The 17,197-nt window shown below is 44.8% G+C and overlaps 1 protein-coding gene across 5 annotated transcripts in view; it reads left to right on the top strand.

Moving 5' to 3' along the window:
- Kiaa1549 (KIAA1549 ortholog) overlaps nt 1-17,197 on the top strand; it is a 126,054-nt gene that overhangs the window by 62,321 nt on the left and 46,536 nt on the right. For all 5 annotated transcript variants that reach the window (XM_021635125.2, XM_021635124.2, XM_060380202.1 and 2 more), the window contains exons 4-9: nt 199-376; nt 4,645-4,772; nt 7,219-7,402; nt 9,263-9,322; nt 10,387-10,535; nt 14,038-14,215. In XM_021635125.2, the coding sequence (XP_021490800.1) occupies nt 199-376; nt 4,645-4,772; nt 7,219-7,402; nt 9,263-9,322; nt 10,387-10,535; nt 14,038-14,215 (877 nt within the window). The remainder of the gene's footprint in view (nt 1-198; nt 377-4,644; nt 4,773-7,218; nt 7,403-9,262; nt 9,323-10,386; nt 10,536-14,037; nt 14,216-17,197) is intronic.

Raw genomic sequence — 17,197 nt, 5'->3', positions numbered from 1 at the left:
CTGCTCCTGTGCTTTTGTGATGTTTATGTAAAAGTTGGGACAACAAAAGGAATGCATAAAATAGAATCTTGATTATCTTTGAAGCATCTATCCTTCCATTTAAGCTACTGATATTTATATTATTTTACTTATTATTTTTCTTTCCAACATAGTTTTCTTTAAGTTTGAATTGTCTTTTTAAATTTTTTTTTTCTCTAGGTTTATGAACTGTTCACAGACTTCACTTTTCTGGTAACATCTGGTCCTTTTGTTTACACGGCGATATCAGTCATTAATGTCCTCATCAATAGCAAACTTGTTCGTGACCAGACTCCTTTAATCTTGTCTGTGAAACCATCTTTCCTCGTGCCAGATCCCAGGTTTCAAGTTCAAACAGGTGAGACAACTGAGTAGAGATGTTTGCATTTGTATGTGGAATTTTATTTTATTTTTTTAATATATATTTTTAGCCATCTCACTGGCTTCTGTGCTGGTGATGATCCTTGCCGACAGACTTAAGACCTGGGTTTGACCCCTGGAACCCACATGGTAGAAAGGAAGAACCTTTTGGGTTGTCCTTTTGTGTGCACTTATATAAAAATAAGTGTAAAGACTGAGGATTATGCACACATGTAGTGCATAGTCAAGCAGTCAGAACAACCACACACATAAAGATAATCAAACTCTCAAAAAATTAAAGTGAGTATTGTTTTTAAATTATTCATTTATTTATTGAGACAGACTTGATCTATGGCCTGTTACTTAACCAGCAGCAATGACAGCAGCTTCACAGTTACAAGAAAATGTCAAGCATTTACAGAGGCACACAGAATAGTTTAATGAGCCTTTTGTGTGTGTGCTGACACGTGTGCATGTGTACATACATGAGGAAGCCAGCGGACAGCCTTAGGAGTCATTCTGCAGGTGCTGTCCACCTTGGTTCTTGAGACAGGCTTCACTGGTCTGGAACCCACCAAGTAAGCTAGTCTGTCTGGTCTGAGCACGGGACACCTGCCTGTCTCAGCCACCCCAGCACTGTGATTGCCAGCAAACTCCACTGTGCCTGGCTGTTCAAATGTGGGTTCAGGGGATGGTCCTTATGCTTGTAAGGCATGGCATCTTACTGTTTCAACTGTCTCCCTGATCATAGTGAGTTTTAATTCTCAGTCAGATTTTTTTACCTTTGCTCCCAGCTACTTTTCTTTACCTTATTTTATAGTAACCTTTAAGGACTGTACAATTACATGTGTTTCAGCCTGTGCCTCTGCAGGAAAAGGACTGTTAAGCATAGATGCACATCTGTCCACCTCATCACACTCCCTAAAGCTAACCGTAATTGCTTAAAGTCTTATTTAGCCTTTTATTGTGGACATTTTCAGTCATGGACAAAAGTAGAATACATGGCATTAAGTTTGCATGTGTTTATTAATAAGCTTAAACATAATCAAGATTTTTACCAATTTTAAAGCAAAATTGGTAAAACTTTTTTGAAGAAGCAAGAATGTTTTAATGTGATGCCAGATGTCGTGTCATTTTGCCTACATGTACTTAATACTTCATCTGTAATGAATAGTTTATATGTTTGGAGTGTTATGAATTTCATCTTCTGATGTGTAGGTTTGTAACTGGACTTGAACTGGTCCCAAGTGATTTTTGTGCCCCAGCCTCCTAAGTAGCTGAGCCCACAGGCATGCCAGTTACCTTCATTGCATGTGTTCATGTGGTGAAAAGTTGGCTTCCTACATTTTCTATGAGATGAAACGTTGAAATAATATGACTCATTCTTGGCTCCAGAAAGCAACCAGGCAGTATCACCCTGTAACCCAGAGAAGTACTTGATGGCTTACCTGGAAAAGAAAGAAATTGAAGAAAAAAAATTAAAAGAAAAAAAATGTCCATGGTCTAGGTGATCTGTAGGTTCCTTGCAGTTCCTGTGAAAATACTAACGACATTTTCACAGGTGTGTGTGTGGGGGCTTCTGAAATTTGTATGGAAAAATCCCCCAAGCGAACAAATACACTAGGCTGAGTGAAAAGCATGCTGGAGACATTATAATATCCCATCTCACAATGTGTTACAAAGTGGTAGTAACCAAACGGGCATGGTGTTGTAGAAGAGCAGACATGGAGACAACCGAGCAGAACAGAAAGTGCAGAAACAGACTCACTGACTTTTGACAGAAACAACATGAGCATATGTTGGAGAATGTATGGTCTCGTCAGTAAACCATATAGGGAACCATATAGTAAACCATATAGGGAAAACTGAATGTCTTTATAGAAGAGAACTAGACCTTAATCTCTCACCATATCAAATAGATACCAATGTAAGATCTTAACCTACAAAAATGGTAATAAACACCGAAGAAATACTTTTAGGATATTGCTCTGTGCAAAGATTTTTTTTATATGACCATGAAATTATAGGCACCCAAAGCAAAAATTGACTAATGGGTTCATACCAAGTTTTTTGTACAGCCAGCATGGAGACCTGAGTTCAGGCCTCAGCACTGAGGTAGAATATGAGTGGAAATCTGTTGGAACCCAGCAGTGAGGACACTGATACAGGAGGATCCCTGGGGCTTGCTAACCAGCCATTCTAGCTAAACCAGCAGGGTCCAGATTGATGGAGAGACCAGGTCTCGAGCTTTGGCTGGAGAGCAGTTGAAGAAGACTCCTCACAGTGGTTTCTGGCATCCACACGCCGGTGTACACACATGCGTCCCCTATTGTGTACCCTCCACACACAATGGGCAGGTGTCCAGAGTAAGCATTTGTCAAAGCAGGCTTTGCAGACGGCCAGTAAAGACATGCAAAGAAAGGCCCAGCGCCACCGGGCAGAGAATGCACAGCAAAACTGTAACACGATATCCTCTTGCCTCAGAACAGCTTATTGAAAAGAGAGTATTAGCCACTGCTGATGAGGGCGCAGAGAAAGGTGGTCTCACAGGTGCTGTGTTTTGTCTGTCTGGATTTTGTGTGTGTGCATGTGCATTTTATTTGTTTAGTATGTGTGCATGTGTATACACATGAGCACGTGGGTGCTGCAGCGTACACGTGAAGATTAGAGAATTTGTACATTCTCTCCTTCCACCATGTAGTTTTCCAGGCCCTCTGCAAGAGCAGTAAGGTTATATGTATTAACTACTGGGCTCTCTGCTTTGTTTTGTTGTTTTGGGTTTTTTTTTTAAGATTTTTTTTAAATTTATTTTATGCATATTAGTGCTTTAAGAGGGCAGTAGAGGGTGTAGGTGGTTGTGAGCCACCACGTGGTTGCTGGGAATTGAACTCAGAACCTCTGGAAGAGCAGACAGTGTTCTTAACCGCTGAGCCATCTTTCCAGCCCCTCTGCTTTGTTTTTAAAGACAGAGTCTCGAAATATAGCTCAGGCTGTTTTACTTTTACCCCCTGATCATGTAATGTTGATTATACAGGCATTATAGAAAGCTGAAAGTTTATTGTATGGTCCAGTGGTCACACTGCTGTGACAAAGTTATATGCTGAAGAGATATCACCAATATGTTTTTGCAGCTGTATTCACACTAAGCAGGATAGGCAGTCACCCTTTGTGTTCATTAACAGGTGACGGAGAATTATGGTGTATGCACGTACATTCAGCCACAGAGAACAAAACCCTGCAGTTTGCACCCATGGAGCTGAAGGGCTTTAGACTCAGTGAACTATCAGAAACAAAAGACAGATACCACATGTTCTCACTTAGGTGGAAGCAGATCGGAAAAGAGGGTGTAGAGGAGTGATTTCCGGACAGAGTCTGGGGAGGAGCCAACTCCCCAGCAGGCAGCTGGATCGGAGGAATGACTTTGTCTTGTGACCTAGTAGGAGACATTTGGTCTACAACCATCAGCTGTATATTAAAAAAAAAAAAAAAAAAAAAAAAAGCACTTCATGTTGTTTTAAGAGTGTAAGTATTCTGCCTCTTGTGTCTGTGTACCGTGTGTGTGCAGTGCCCCAGAGGCCAGAGGAAGATGTTGGATCATCTGGGACTAGAGTTAAACAACTGTGAGCTGCCATGTGGATTCTGGGAATTGAAGCTGGGTTCTCTGGAAGAGCAGTCAGTGCTGAAGCACTGAGCCATCTCTCTCCACTCCTCAGCTTTGTGTTCTAAAGTAGCCAGTAGGGATGATTTTGACAATTCCCAGCCCAAATAATAAATTTCTGAGAAACAGATACATCACTGTGTACAAATGTTGAAATATACAGCAGAAAGAAAACGGACTCCTGTTACTCACCCAAATTACTGTGTTAACTACAAACAAAAAGTTTGTCTTGCAAAGCTATCTTTAAAAACAAAAGAGGGCCTACAGATGCTCAGCAGCTAAGAACACTGGGATTCAGTCCTGCAGAGGACTGGAATTCAGTTCATAGCATCCCCCGGTGGCTCACAACCACCTGTAAATTCAGTTCCAGAGGTTCTGATGCCCTCTTCTGGCCTCTACACACATGTAGGGCAGACGTAGTTGCAGGCAAACCATCCATACACGTAAGATAAAAGTAAGCAAATATTAAAAAACAAGAGCAGTAATACCCCGTGGTGTTTAGTCTCAGACAGCGGGTGAGCTAGTTTGCTTCAGTACTGTCCCTCCTCATTCCTGGTCTTTAAGCAGCACCTCCTTCCTGGGACTTCCATTGCTGTCTTTCTTTTCAGTACTGCAGTTTGTGCCTCCAAGTGTGGATACTGGCTTCTGTAACTTCACCCAGAGCATCGAGAAAGGCCTGATGACAGCGCTTTTTGAAGTGAGGAAGCAGCAGGGGACTTATAACCTCACAGTACAGGTGAGCTAGCCACAGACTGCAAGGCAGAAAGCTGTCCTCCACAGATTTTCCTTTAAGATGTGTCCTCCATGCTGGGTGTGGAGTGGTGGCGCACACCTTTAATCCCAGCACTTGAGAGGCAGAGGCAGGTGGATCTCTGTGAGTTCAAGGCCAACCTGTTCTACAGAGTGAATTGCAGGACAGTAAACACTACATAGTGAGATCCTGTCTCCGGGGAAGAAGACAAGAGAAAGATGTGTCCTCCAGTGGAGGGGACCTAGCTTGTGTGGGCCAGAGCTGACCTTTGGCAAGGTACAGAGTCTACAGTGTGACTTGGAGATGTCAGAGTGACTGCAAACCAGGGTGTCAGGTAGGGTAAGTTGAAGAGGGATGCTTGTATACAGGAAATTCAGTTCCATACAGGAATGAAATTAGCTGTGCTGTCAATGAATGCCTAAACACACTTTGCTTTTCTCACGGTTTGAGATCTGAAAGGCTTGGTGCTGGGATTGTTTCTGATGACAGGGCCTTTGCATTTCTTTGGGATATTTTGCACACACTTTACTCACTGGTTTCTCTAACCTGAAAATAGGAAATCTAAGACTTTGGGCGTCAGCGTCTCCGTCTGGACAGAGGACTCTTAATCAAAAGACTGGCTTCGTGTGCAGTCTTCAAACTGTTGTTTTATGACTCCCTCCCCATCCTTTGTTCCCTTTCTGAAATGTGTGTTAATTCTAGATTTTGGCATTTCTGAATTCATTTTTTTTGTGCTTCTTAATTTTTCCTCATGTGGTATGGATCTTTTCGTTCTCTGTTAGAGACTTTGGAAACTTCATCCTCTGAGTCACTAATTTTGCCTTCAGCTGTGTCCATTCATACCGAAATTTCTGCGTAGTCATTTTCTCCCCATTTTTCTTCGTTCCTTTTTCATTACAGCCTTTTGCTGAGATGTGAGAGAGTGGCCTTCAGGGTCTCTGAAGATATTAAGTAGGATTTTGAAAAGGTTTTCTTCTGTGTTATTCTCACATATGTCTGTTTTCTCTGAAGTATTGTTCTACATGCCAGTCTTTGTTTTTTGCTTTTGTGCTATTTTTCTGGGTTTGTAGGAGGTTGCTTGGTGGTGAGGGATGGAGAACTGAGTTAATTATGGCTGTTGGCCTTACTCTCCCCTTTGGCTATGGAGGCTACTTCTGTGTCAGCCTTGTCTCCTGATGGGAGAATTCATCTGAGCTCCGGAGTGGGTAGCATGCACCAGAATGTGCCAGAGTTCAGGGTTCTGTCTACAGCACTACACAGCTGTGGTTAGAGAGACGTAGGCGCACTGGCCCTGCCCTTTGTGGACACCCTCCTCTGGGGCTGGGTCCCTGCTGAGTGTTTTCCATGGCACAGACTCATCTCCTTTCATTATTATTCATTCCTCTTTTGTGTCTTGAGTGTTCTGATGTACCCTGGAGTTACCTGTTTCTGCCCTCCTCTCAGAGGGTCTTAACCCACAAGAGGCCTCTGGTCTCCTCTGGGATGGGCTTGTTTTCCTTAGAGGGCAGTTTGGGGGGCTGTTCTGGGAGATGGCATTGCTAGTGGCTGCGTAGGCCTGAGTGTGGAGCTGGCCAGAGAGGAAGGCTTCAGTTCATTCTTGCTGTACAGCCTCGTAATTAGTTACACTGATTCCTGCTCTGTAACCTGCTTCTTTGGTCAGGTCCTCCCCTCTCTCCAGGGGCCTCTCCAGGCTCTCTGTGGGAGAAGGAGGCTGTTTTAGCCTCTGCCTGTGTGTTTGGGGTCTTGTTTCTCTCAGTTCTGGTTTACTTCAGCATAACTCTGTCTTTTCTCCATCTTCTAGAAATTTGACAGAACCCCTGCTTTTCTTCCATTCTCGGTGCCTTAGTGGATTTAACCGCCCTTTGTTCGGCTTCCTGTTACTTCAGTGGGATTTGGGGCTGGAGGTGGAGCAGGGAGGGACTGTAAATGCCTGCGTTCACTTCATCACTTAATGTAAAAAACATTCCCAATAAACAGAAAAGGAACATGGTTAGAAAATCAGATCATTTTCCTTTTAAAATTTACCTCCTTTTAAGTCAGGCTTGGAAACACACGCCTGTAAGCCCAGCACTCTGAGGCAAGAAGTTCCAGGCCTGGGCAGTATAGTGAGACACTATCTTTTAAAACTAAACCAAGGGGCTAGAGAGATGGCTCAGTGGTTAAGGGCATTGACTGCTCTTCCAGAAGACCCAGGTTCAAGTCCCAGCACCCACATAGCAGCTCACAATGTCTATAACTCTAAGATCTGACACGATCACATAGATATACATGCAGTCAAAACACTAATACACATAAAATAAAGGTAAATTGTTAAAAATCCCTTCTTTTTACCCACTTTGAAGCACATTGATCAGGGAACTCGTATAGATACCATAGTCAGAATTTCAGCACCATGTGTTTCTAGACGCTTCTTCTGGCTTCCTTCTTTCAGATTGTGAATGTCACCATTGACGCTTCGAGGGCGACTTCCCGGAGGGGCCCAGTGAATATTATCTTTGCTGTTAAAGGCATGCAGGGTTTTCTGAATGGGTCAGAGGTGAGCGATCTGCTCAGGAACCTGACAGTGGTGGAGTTCAGCTTCTACCTGGGGTACCCGGTGCTGCAGATCGCGGAGCGTGAGTACTTTCTGGCTCCTTGGGAGCTCTGGGGAAGGGGCCGCCAGCATGTTTCTTGGTAGATCTCTAAAATGATTTACTTTAAAAAGAGACCCAACTGTTCTAGAATGCTTTCAGGCTCACAGTAAGCAGGATCTGAATGTAGAGAGGATTTTCCCTATGCTCTGCTTGGTCTCGTGTACGAAGCCCTTACCAGAGTGGCACGTTGACCACAGCCAGGGGACACACACACTGACACAGTGGCCCTGAGTCTGTAGTTTTCAGAGTGAAAGAAAAAAGAAAAGAAAGGTGTGTGCGTAGGACATGTGTATGTGAGTGTGTGTCAGTGTGTGTCTGTGTGTGGGGTGTGTATGTTATGGTAGGGCTTGTGCTCAGTGTCGCAGTCTCTGCAGTTTGAATGAGAGTTCAGTGCTGTGCCTGCCTTCACAGTGTCACACACAGTACGTCCCCTGGGACTTCTCTTTCCACAGGACATACTTGGCTGATTGCCAAGCCTCGCAGGGCGGGCTCCAGAGCCGTTCTCTGCCCTGTGCCTCCCTTTCCTGTTTGCTTTTGGAAATAAAGGGCCGCTATATGTACATGGTGTGCTGGTCCTGGAGAACTTGAAACTACAGGGATGAGGTGGACATTTGACTATAGAAGGACAGCGGGGGAGGGGATGGGGTGGGCGCTGGAGAGTGAAACTCCCCCGATCCTCACTTGGTAGTACTTATGCAGCATTGCGTTTTCCCAAACCCGTGAAACTGGATGCCAAAAAGAGTGAATTTTATTGTGTATTAAATTAGAAAATATAAAACAGTAATAAATGAAAGCAGAACCTTACTTCCTGGTTGAAGAAATCAATTTCCAGGCAGTTGGGGAAGAAGAGGGGAGATGTTTTCATCAGAAAGCAGCACATTCCAGAATGAAGGGAAAGCAGGTAAATAAAATTCTTTTTGAAAATAGACCAACCAAATCATGATTTTTTTTTTTTTTTTTTTTTGAGTCAGGATTTCTCTGTGAATCCCTGGCTTCTCTGGAACTTACTTTGTAGACTAGGCTGGCCTAGAACTCAGAGATCTGCCTGCTTCTGCCTCCTGAGTGCTGGGATTAAAGGTGTAAACCACCATGCCCAGCTCAAATCATGATTCTTGATGGGTTTCAATATATTATTAATTAAATTAAGAGGAACAAACTCTAAAGTATAAAGATAGTGGGCTACAGAGAAGGCTTAGTGATTACAGCACATCCACAGTCTTTTGCAGAGGACCTGGATTCAGTTACCAGCAGCAACATTAACTCCTTCTCCAGGCACTCTGACACCCTTCTGGTGTCATTTATGCCCACCCGTGTACCAAATCCACATGTGCACACATGATTAAAAATAAACCATTATATATACATATATATGTGTGTATGTAGACAGGAATTAGGTTATTTATATGCAACAATTTTGATTTTTGTACAATATATGTACATACAGCTAAAATAATAAGTGTTCTGAGCAGGAGTACACAGAGACAGTTCCAAGCAAACCAGAACATGCTTCCTTTTACTTGGAGGCATTGCTGAGAAAGTCCTTGGCTCCAAAGAACACAGCTTGTAAGTGCTTTGCTCTAGAATAACACATACAGGAGATATTACAGTAACATGTGTGATACAGCAATCTGTGATGAGGCAGGGGAAGCCCCTTTCTTGTCTCTCCTTCTAGTGACAAGGTGCTCAGAAACTGGTGGCTGTCTGTCTTCATGGTGAAGATGTGCTAGAGTGCTATAATGTAGAGAGGGTGATGTGTTATGTAATTTACCCCGCACTCCTAGAAACTTGCCTTTCTGACCAGTGAAAACATGTTTCTTCCCTCTCTGACTCTCCTTTGTACAGCCTTCCAGTACCCACAGCTCAACTTATCTCAACTGCTGAAGTCCTCTTGGGTCAGAACAGGTATGTTCAGTTTATGTAATGTTTGGAGAACTGTACACTATGAAGTCTGTGAGGGCATTTGGGGAGTGAGGCACCCCTCCTGTTTCCTAAATTCAGGACAAGATGTACTTTAAATTCTTGGCAGAGAATGAATGAGAAATGGGATTTGATTTGGGCTATGGGAATGTGTCCCACTGAGTTATGGCACAGAAAGAGCTTCTTTAAAATTCATACATCCAGTCCAGGGCAGAGTCTACCTAGAATCCACAGTCTCCTGACCTGAGGCAGGAGGGAACTCAAAAGCAAGGATCTTTTCTTCTGAAAGTGTTGTCTAGATAAATAAAATTTGGGGACCAGGATCAGGTATTTAGACAGACTTGGCCTCATTCAAGTTGATACAGCCATAGAGAGGGCCATGTATTTAGACAGAGGACATGATATTTCAGCGCAGGTCTCTCTAATGTGTTCCTGGAACTCTGAGAGACAGTGACATAGTCCCAGGTCCCAGTGTGCAAGCAGCAAGTGACCACTCACAAGGAGAGAGTACATCTAAGTAGGGACAGTCACCATCCATGGGCCTCTAAAGCCTTGGAGTGGCTGAGCTCTTGAGTGTTGCAAAGGGCCCATTTTCCAGACCTCCGAGTGTTGAAGTGACTTGCCCAGACCTGGACCTCAGAGAAGGTTGAAGCCAGTTTGGCTGTTTCTCCCATCAGCTGGAGGATAAGCTGATAATCTGTTCAGATACTTCTGTCTGATACAGATAGCAAGAAACAAGTAGATCCCCTGTCCTCAAGGGAGACCGTAAGTCCATGTCCAAAGACAAGATAAGAACTTGCACTATCCCTAGACTGACAGGATGCCTGTTTCATCTTAGGTAGATAGATGCTCTGTGCTTAGAGCTCCCACAGTGCTGAGCTCCTGGGGCTTCTCCTCTTCAGTTTGCCATAGATAGGCCCTCTGCCTGTCTGGAGATTGGTGTTTTGTGGTAATCTTGTATGGCTCCTTTGCACACATGCACACAGGCTTTGTCTATTCCAGTATGTGCTGACTGGCTCTGAGTGCTCCGTGTCTCTTGTTGAACACAGTCCTTCTGGGTGTAGTGGAGAAGCAGCTCCATAATGAAGTGTTTCCAGCTGAGATGGAGCGCAAGCTGGCCCAGCTTCTCAGTGAGGTGCCCACCAGGAGACGCATGTGGCGGAGGGCCACCGTGGCCTCTGGGAACAGCGTGGTACAGGTATTCACTAAAGGAGGGTCAGGAGGGTAGGGAGCAGAGGATGAGCTTGCTGGAAATCAGCTGTTTTCATGTAAATGGGAGAATCCTGGTGTAAACTGATTGTTCTTCTGAACATGGCAGCTTTTCAAGTCAACTTAGAGTCCAGACAGAAACCTTGGCCATTGGTTGGCCCAGCTCTGGACTGCAGGGAGCATAGTAGAAAGCTTACTGCTGGGTTCCTGTATCATCATAAGGCTTTGGTTTTTGAAGAGCAATTTTTAAATCACCAACAGCTGAACCTGTCTTATGGCACCAGTGGCATTTCTGAATCGAATCATTGATCTGGGTGAGTCCTGAGCAGACAGAGAGAGGGGCATTTTCTGCCCTCTATTCAGACATCTCATCTTCCCCACCTCCTGCCAGCCTGGTTGTCTTTTGTTACCCCCAAATCATCTTCACTCTGGGAACAGGGCAGACAGGCCACAGAAGCAGATCTGTTTGAATTGAAAAATGACCTACTTAAAAAGCTCACATACTCACAGAACGATGGAGGTGAAGCTGTTATTTAATTCCTGTCTCTGTGTGAATGGTATGAATTTCTTTCTTTATGGGTTACTGACTTGGAGGATCACAGAAAATGGGGTTCACAGCACATTTGAGAAACTCAAAACTAGGGTGAAACTCAGCAGTGAAGGGTGCCTGGTGGGCAGGGCAGGGATGTGTGTTGTTGAGAACAAGATGCAGAAGTGACATGGGTAGGTCAAGTTGCCTCGATCCTCCAGCACCCTCACCAAATGTGTCCCTCTCAGCCTTGCATGTTCCCCACCCAGAAGCATGGTTCTTAGGCTCCCCAAGTAGTTTCCTTGCCGGATACAGTAGGGGAAGTTTACAGAGTACTAAGATTTTAACTATTTATCTTTAATTATGTATATGTGTGTAGGGGTGCTTGCACGAGAGGGCAGGTACCTGTGGAGGCCAGCCCTGTTGGCTACCTCTAAAGCTGCAGTACAGCTGGCTGGGAGCCTCCCAGTATGGCTCTGGGAATTGGACTCAGGTCTTCGAGGGCTCTTAACCCTCGAACAGTCTTTCCAGCCCGAAATACTAATAAGTTAAAAAAAAAACCCTAATAAATAAAAAGAAAGGGGAAAATCATTAAATAAATAAGCATGCAAACAAAATAAACATTAAAATGAATCGGGAAGGCCTTGCCTCATTCAGTAGCCCGTGGCTTCATACAGCAAGGGCTGAGTGTGCGTATAAAGGAGTCACAGGGTAGAAACTTGGGTTATTAGGTATAGCATTGGTTACACAGGCTTCTTAAGTAGGAATGTGATGTCTGTGGGAGTCCACCAGGCTTCCTCAGACCAGTGCCACCTGGCACATTGCCTTGAGGCTGTTCTCTTTTTCTGGCCTCCCTTAGCATGATCAGACCTGCGTAATTATACAAAAGATGTGTGCAAAGTACAAGACTCTTCTACTTGTAAGCATGAAAACACTGAACAAGGACTAGCCCGATGGACTGAATTTGATTCTCAGGCGGAACCACCTCCTGCACGTTGTTCTCTGACTTCCACCTGTTCAAGGAGGGACACTTGAGCTTACACAGGAACACACAAAACAAATAAGTGCAATTTTAACATTGATAAAAGAGCCAGGTGCGGTGGTACACACCTCTAATCCCAGAACTTGGAAGGTAGAGGCAGGTGAATCTCTAAGAGTTGGAGGCCAGACTGGTCTACATAGCTAGGTCCAGGCCTGCCAAGGGTACAGAGTGAGGCCCTGTTTCCGCACTTCCAAAACTAATAAAAGAGATAAGAAAATGTTGAGTCAACATAACTGTCTAGTACTTAGGGAGTGGGTAAAGAGTAAATATTTATTTATTATAATATTCTTTAACCATTTAAAAGATTAGTAATATAGAGCCAGGCAGTGGTGGCACATGCCTTTAATCCCAGCACTCAGGGAGGCAGGGACAGGCTGATTGCTGTGAGTTTGAGACCAACCTGGTCTATAAAACGAGTCCAGCACAGCTAAGGCTATACAAAGAAACTCTATCTCGAAAAACAGAAAATTAGTAATATGTAAATGTGCTTCTGGGGAAAAGGAGCTGTAGAAAGAAGTAGGAAGAACAGTCCTGACAGTGATACAGAATTCACAGGGAAAGAACAGGGAGATACACGTTAAGTCTTTAAAGTGGTTTTCTTTCATTTATTGAATTTCAGGAGATTTTCATTTAATTCTTTGTAGTCTTTTACACATGCTTGTCAGTATTTTTTTTTTTTTTAATTTGGCCGTATAATTTGGGTAAGGCACACATACTTTTAGTCACCCAAGTGGTTTCCTGGGAGATACCTTGGATATTGCAGTTCCTGATATAAATGTAATTAGCTGTAATCCAGAAAGATTTCTGGAATTAGACTTCCTGATGGCTCCTTCCAGACTGGACAGCTTGTGGAGTCTTTAATCAAAGTGGCTACCACTGAAAATGTGATTTCCATGAGAAAAAATTGTAACTTCTAACTGCCCCCCATCACCCCAGACTTTTTAGTATAAAAAGAAGTGGAGAGCAATATAATCTACCTAGTTTTCAATGTCACTTCATTATCTTCTCATTCTATGGCTAATACAAGTTAATCAGTGTGACACGGTGATGAGGAAGAAGCAGGTGGCTAGGGTCTGTTGTGGCCAGGGAGGAGCAGGTAGCTAGGGGTCAGGTGTGGCCAGGGAAGAACAGGTGGCTGGGGAGTAGGTGTGGCTAGGGAGGAGCAGGTGGCTGGGGAGCAGGTGTGGTTAGGAAACTGATCTCAGAAGAGCAGATAGAGGGCAACAAGTAAGCCCTGTAAGGGTTGAGTGATCTGAATGTTTTTGAAGGGTCAGAGTTTAGACCCTCCAAGTGAAATGTTGTATTAATATAATGCTCTTATGTACCAAATGTACAAGATTCTGATTAAGGATAGGTTAGTTTTGGTTGGCTTATAAGAGCATAAATTCACAAGGCATTTGGGATGCCTGGCTATGCTTTTGGCTATCACTTTGGGTGGCAGAGGGAGGGTCCAGAGGGTACTGACATGTGATGGACAGAGCCTGGGGGTGTTGCTGACCATTCTGCAGTGACACCCATGTAAAGAGGAAAGACTTCCCTGGCTCCAGATGTCAGTACAGTAAGGCTGAGAGCAGGACGTTTGAGTAGACCCAGGAGGAGATTAGGTAGAACCAGTCACAGCTAGGTTAGAGTAGTACACTCCCATGGTGTCACACTGCCCGGTGCTGTCCACTGGTCCCTTTGTCTCAAAGAAGACATTGAACCAAACAAAGTCCATTTGCTGTTCTACACAGGAACGTTCATTTTAACCTTCTCTCTGGCATCAGGGAGCACTGCAGAGAGTCTGGAACTGGATGTGCTACTCCGCTTTTTAAGAGAGCTGGTGTGGATCCCAAGTCACACGCTAGGGACTAAGTACCCTGAGAAGGGGCATCTGGCTGCGTGGGCTTCCCCGGTGCTGACGACTCTGTGCTCTTGAAGGTGGTGAACGTGTCCCGGCTGGAGGGCGAGGACGATCCGGTGCAGCTCATCTACTTTGTGGAGAATCAAGACGGAGAGAGACTCAGTGCCACCAAGTCTTCAGATCTGATCAACAAGGTAGACCTCCAGAGAGCAGCCATCATCTTGGGGTACCGAATTCAAGGTGCCATTGCCCAGCGTAAGTCCGAGAGTTTTATCCTGCCAGCCATGTCAAGGTCCAAACCTGCTTGTATTCTGATCCTGAGCTCTGAACCTCAGGATTCTGGCCTGTGTGTGGTAGATTTATATCTTAACGCCTTATGGAAGTTGCCGCTTGTTGATGTGTATTTCCTGAGACTTTCTTGTGTTTCTTTTATATTTACTTATTATTACTCTGCATTTGTGCATGCGTGCGTGTGTGCGCGTGCACATGGTGCATATGTGGAGATCACAGGACAACTTTGTAGAGTCAGGTTTTTTTTCCGTCTTTATGGGGTTCTGGGGTTCCAACTCAGCCATCAGGCTTGTGTGGCAAGTACTTTGTTTGCTGAGACCTTTATTTTTATTTCCATCTGTGTGCCCATGGCCATTGCTGTTGTTTTTCCTACCTCACACCTCATATTCGTGGAGTTACTAGTGAGTCACAGGACCTTGTATCAACACGAACATCCTTTCCCTAGCCCTGTACAAGTTTTCATTTTAAAAACTGTCTTAGGTAAAATAATGTGCCTATTCTGTTTTCGTTCCAAAATCTTCCGTGTCACACCCTGTGTGTTGGTGGGGACAGTGAGTCACTCAGGAAGCTGGGAGGTACCCTCTAGGTTGACTGGCTTCCTTTGGGGTCTTTGAACACAAAGGAGTCCCTTGATCCTTACCCTCCTTGCAGTCCTGTTTCTCCCTCGCCCTCACCTCACACCACTCTACAATTAAAAAGACATGCTTGATATTTCTTATTATTATTGGAAGGCACTTGGCCCTGCCCTCTGGCCATGACTGCTCTCAGTACCTCCTCTCCAACTCATAGGTTTGGGTGTATATTTAAAGTGAAGAAAAAGGGATCAGCATGAAGAGTCATAACTCTCCAAATATGATTTTGCAGCCAGTCTGCCCCTTAGTGTGGGTGCTCCCCCTTGGTGATCCGGGGCAGTCGTTGATAGTGTGTGGGAAAACCTGCTCCCCATCGCAGCAGGGCAGGAGATGCTCTGACATCAGAGGATCCTGAAGAACTTTACTGAGGTCAGGAAGGAGACAGTGCAAGGTTTGTGTTTTCCTTCATCAGTATGTTTATTAAAAACATAGACTTACGGACCTGTGCTTAAATGTCATTGTGGATGCATGCTGATGTCCGTAAAATATACCCCCAGATAGCTGTAAAGATGTAATCAGAAATGACCACTAAGACAGTCTCATTTCAGACGTAATCTTGTAATTAACACTGGTGAGATAGTGGAGTTGGCATGATTTACAATTCCCTCAACACTCACGGAGGCTGAGCGTCACAGGCAGAAGGGCGTGCTGTGACCACAAGACATGTTTTTGTACTTCTCAAGTAGCTTTGTATTGCAGTTATGAAAGTCAGTAACTACAGCCTCGCTTGTCCGTGACAAGCCGAACTTTTATGTTCACTCAGTCAGTTACAACTTTCTGGGTGAAATCACTCACGGATGAGGGAGAGTAGCTAGCTTCTTTATATTAGTCATTCCATGTGACTCTCCTTCATATACTCGGCAGTTTCTTTCGTGCATGGAGAGATAGGGCTGGAGAGGTGGCTCAGTGGTTGTGAACACTGGCTGCTTTAGTAAACGACCCGGGTTCAGTTCCCAGCACCTGCATGGCAGCCCATGGCCATCAAAATCCCAGTTCCAGGAATTAAAATACCCCGCTTCTGGCTTCTGCAGGCACAAGACACACAGTACACATTTGTGCATCTGGGCAAGTACTCACACCTAGAGTAAGAGTAAACGCATCTTCCAGGTAGATGGAGTGACTCTAGCAGAGCTGTATAGAGGAGAAGTTCTTATAGAGGCCTCCCAGCCGCAGGCATCTTCTGCTTTATGTCCTCGCGTCCTTCAGGCCCAGCTTCTGGAACACTGCAGCCTCATACCAGCTCTTAGCTGCTGCCCCCTGCACCCTCCCTTTAGTCAACATGCAGTTCTTAGTTTTCTTCTTTAGTTTGTGTGTACTGGTGTTTCCCCTGTGTGGTTACCTGTGTACCACCTCTGTGCAGTGCCCACAGAGGTCGGAAGAGGGCGTCGGGTGTGCTGAGACTGAAGTTACAGACAGTTGTGAACTACCATGTTGGTGGTAGGAAGCAAGCCCAAGTCCTCTGGAACAGCAACAAGTGCTCTTAACCACTGAGGCATGGCTCCAGCCCAGCTTTTGAATGATACCTTCGAAATTACCCTTTCAAGGAGAAGGCTTTTGGTGAAATTGGTCCTTGTTCCTGGAGGCTAACCTGCGTGAGGGCTGCTGTGTGCACTTCCTTCATCTGATGAACTGGTGGACAAGCTGAGGTGATAGCCATTAGCAGGTTGTGCCTGAAAAATGGCTCTATAGTACGTGGGCTGTGTTTTAGATCAGTGAGGAAATAACTGTGAAGAAAAGCACTTCCTAACACTGCATTCAGAGGAGAGGCAGATGGTGAGAGACTGCCCCTCCAAGTTGATTTCAAGAGGATATAGGCACCTTTTGTTGGGGTTAGGGAGTGGTGGGGGGCACAGATTTGCCTATACTGGCCTATCAGCAAGCAAGTCAAGAGTCCTCCAAATGCTTGTCGCTGAGTACAGAGTCAGGTGATCAGCCGGTGCCAGCTTTTCATTAAATAGTGGGAAGTCCACAGGTAGCTTCCAACTAGCCCCAGAGCCTAATATAAACCAACGGTAGGAAAATGCGGTGAGATATTTTCTCTGCCCCAAAGGGCAGAGCAGGTAGACTGACAACACTGAAATGTGGTGAGCCAGTTCTCCCATGTAAAACACACATCCTGACTTGACCCACACATAGACCCCCGACAGGTTCAGACGACCTCTGTGTGAACCTGTGCCAGTTATCTCCAGGCCTGTACAGGCAAAGCAGGGATTCTGCAGCTTAGCTAGCACTCACAGTGAATTCTGCACAGCACGTGTGTACATCGTCCTCCTGACACAGCTTTCCACACCAGACATGCACATACAAAGACCTG

Source organism: Meriones unguiculatus, chromosome 3 (assembly GCF_030254825.1).
Source record: "Meriones unguiculatus strain TT.TT164.6M chromosome 3, Bangor_MerUng_6.1, whole genome shotgun sequence".
Classification (NCBI taxonomy): Eukaryota; Metazoa; Chordata; class Mammalia; order Rodentia; family Muridae; genus Meriones; species Meriones unguiculatus.
This window is presented reverse-complemented; position numbering and strand designations above follow the sequence as displayed.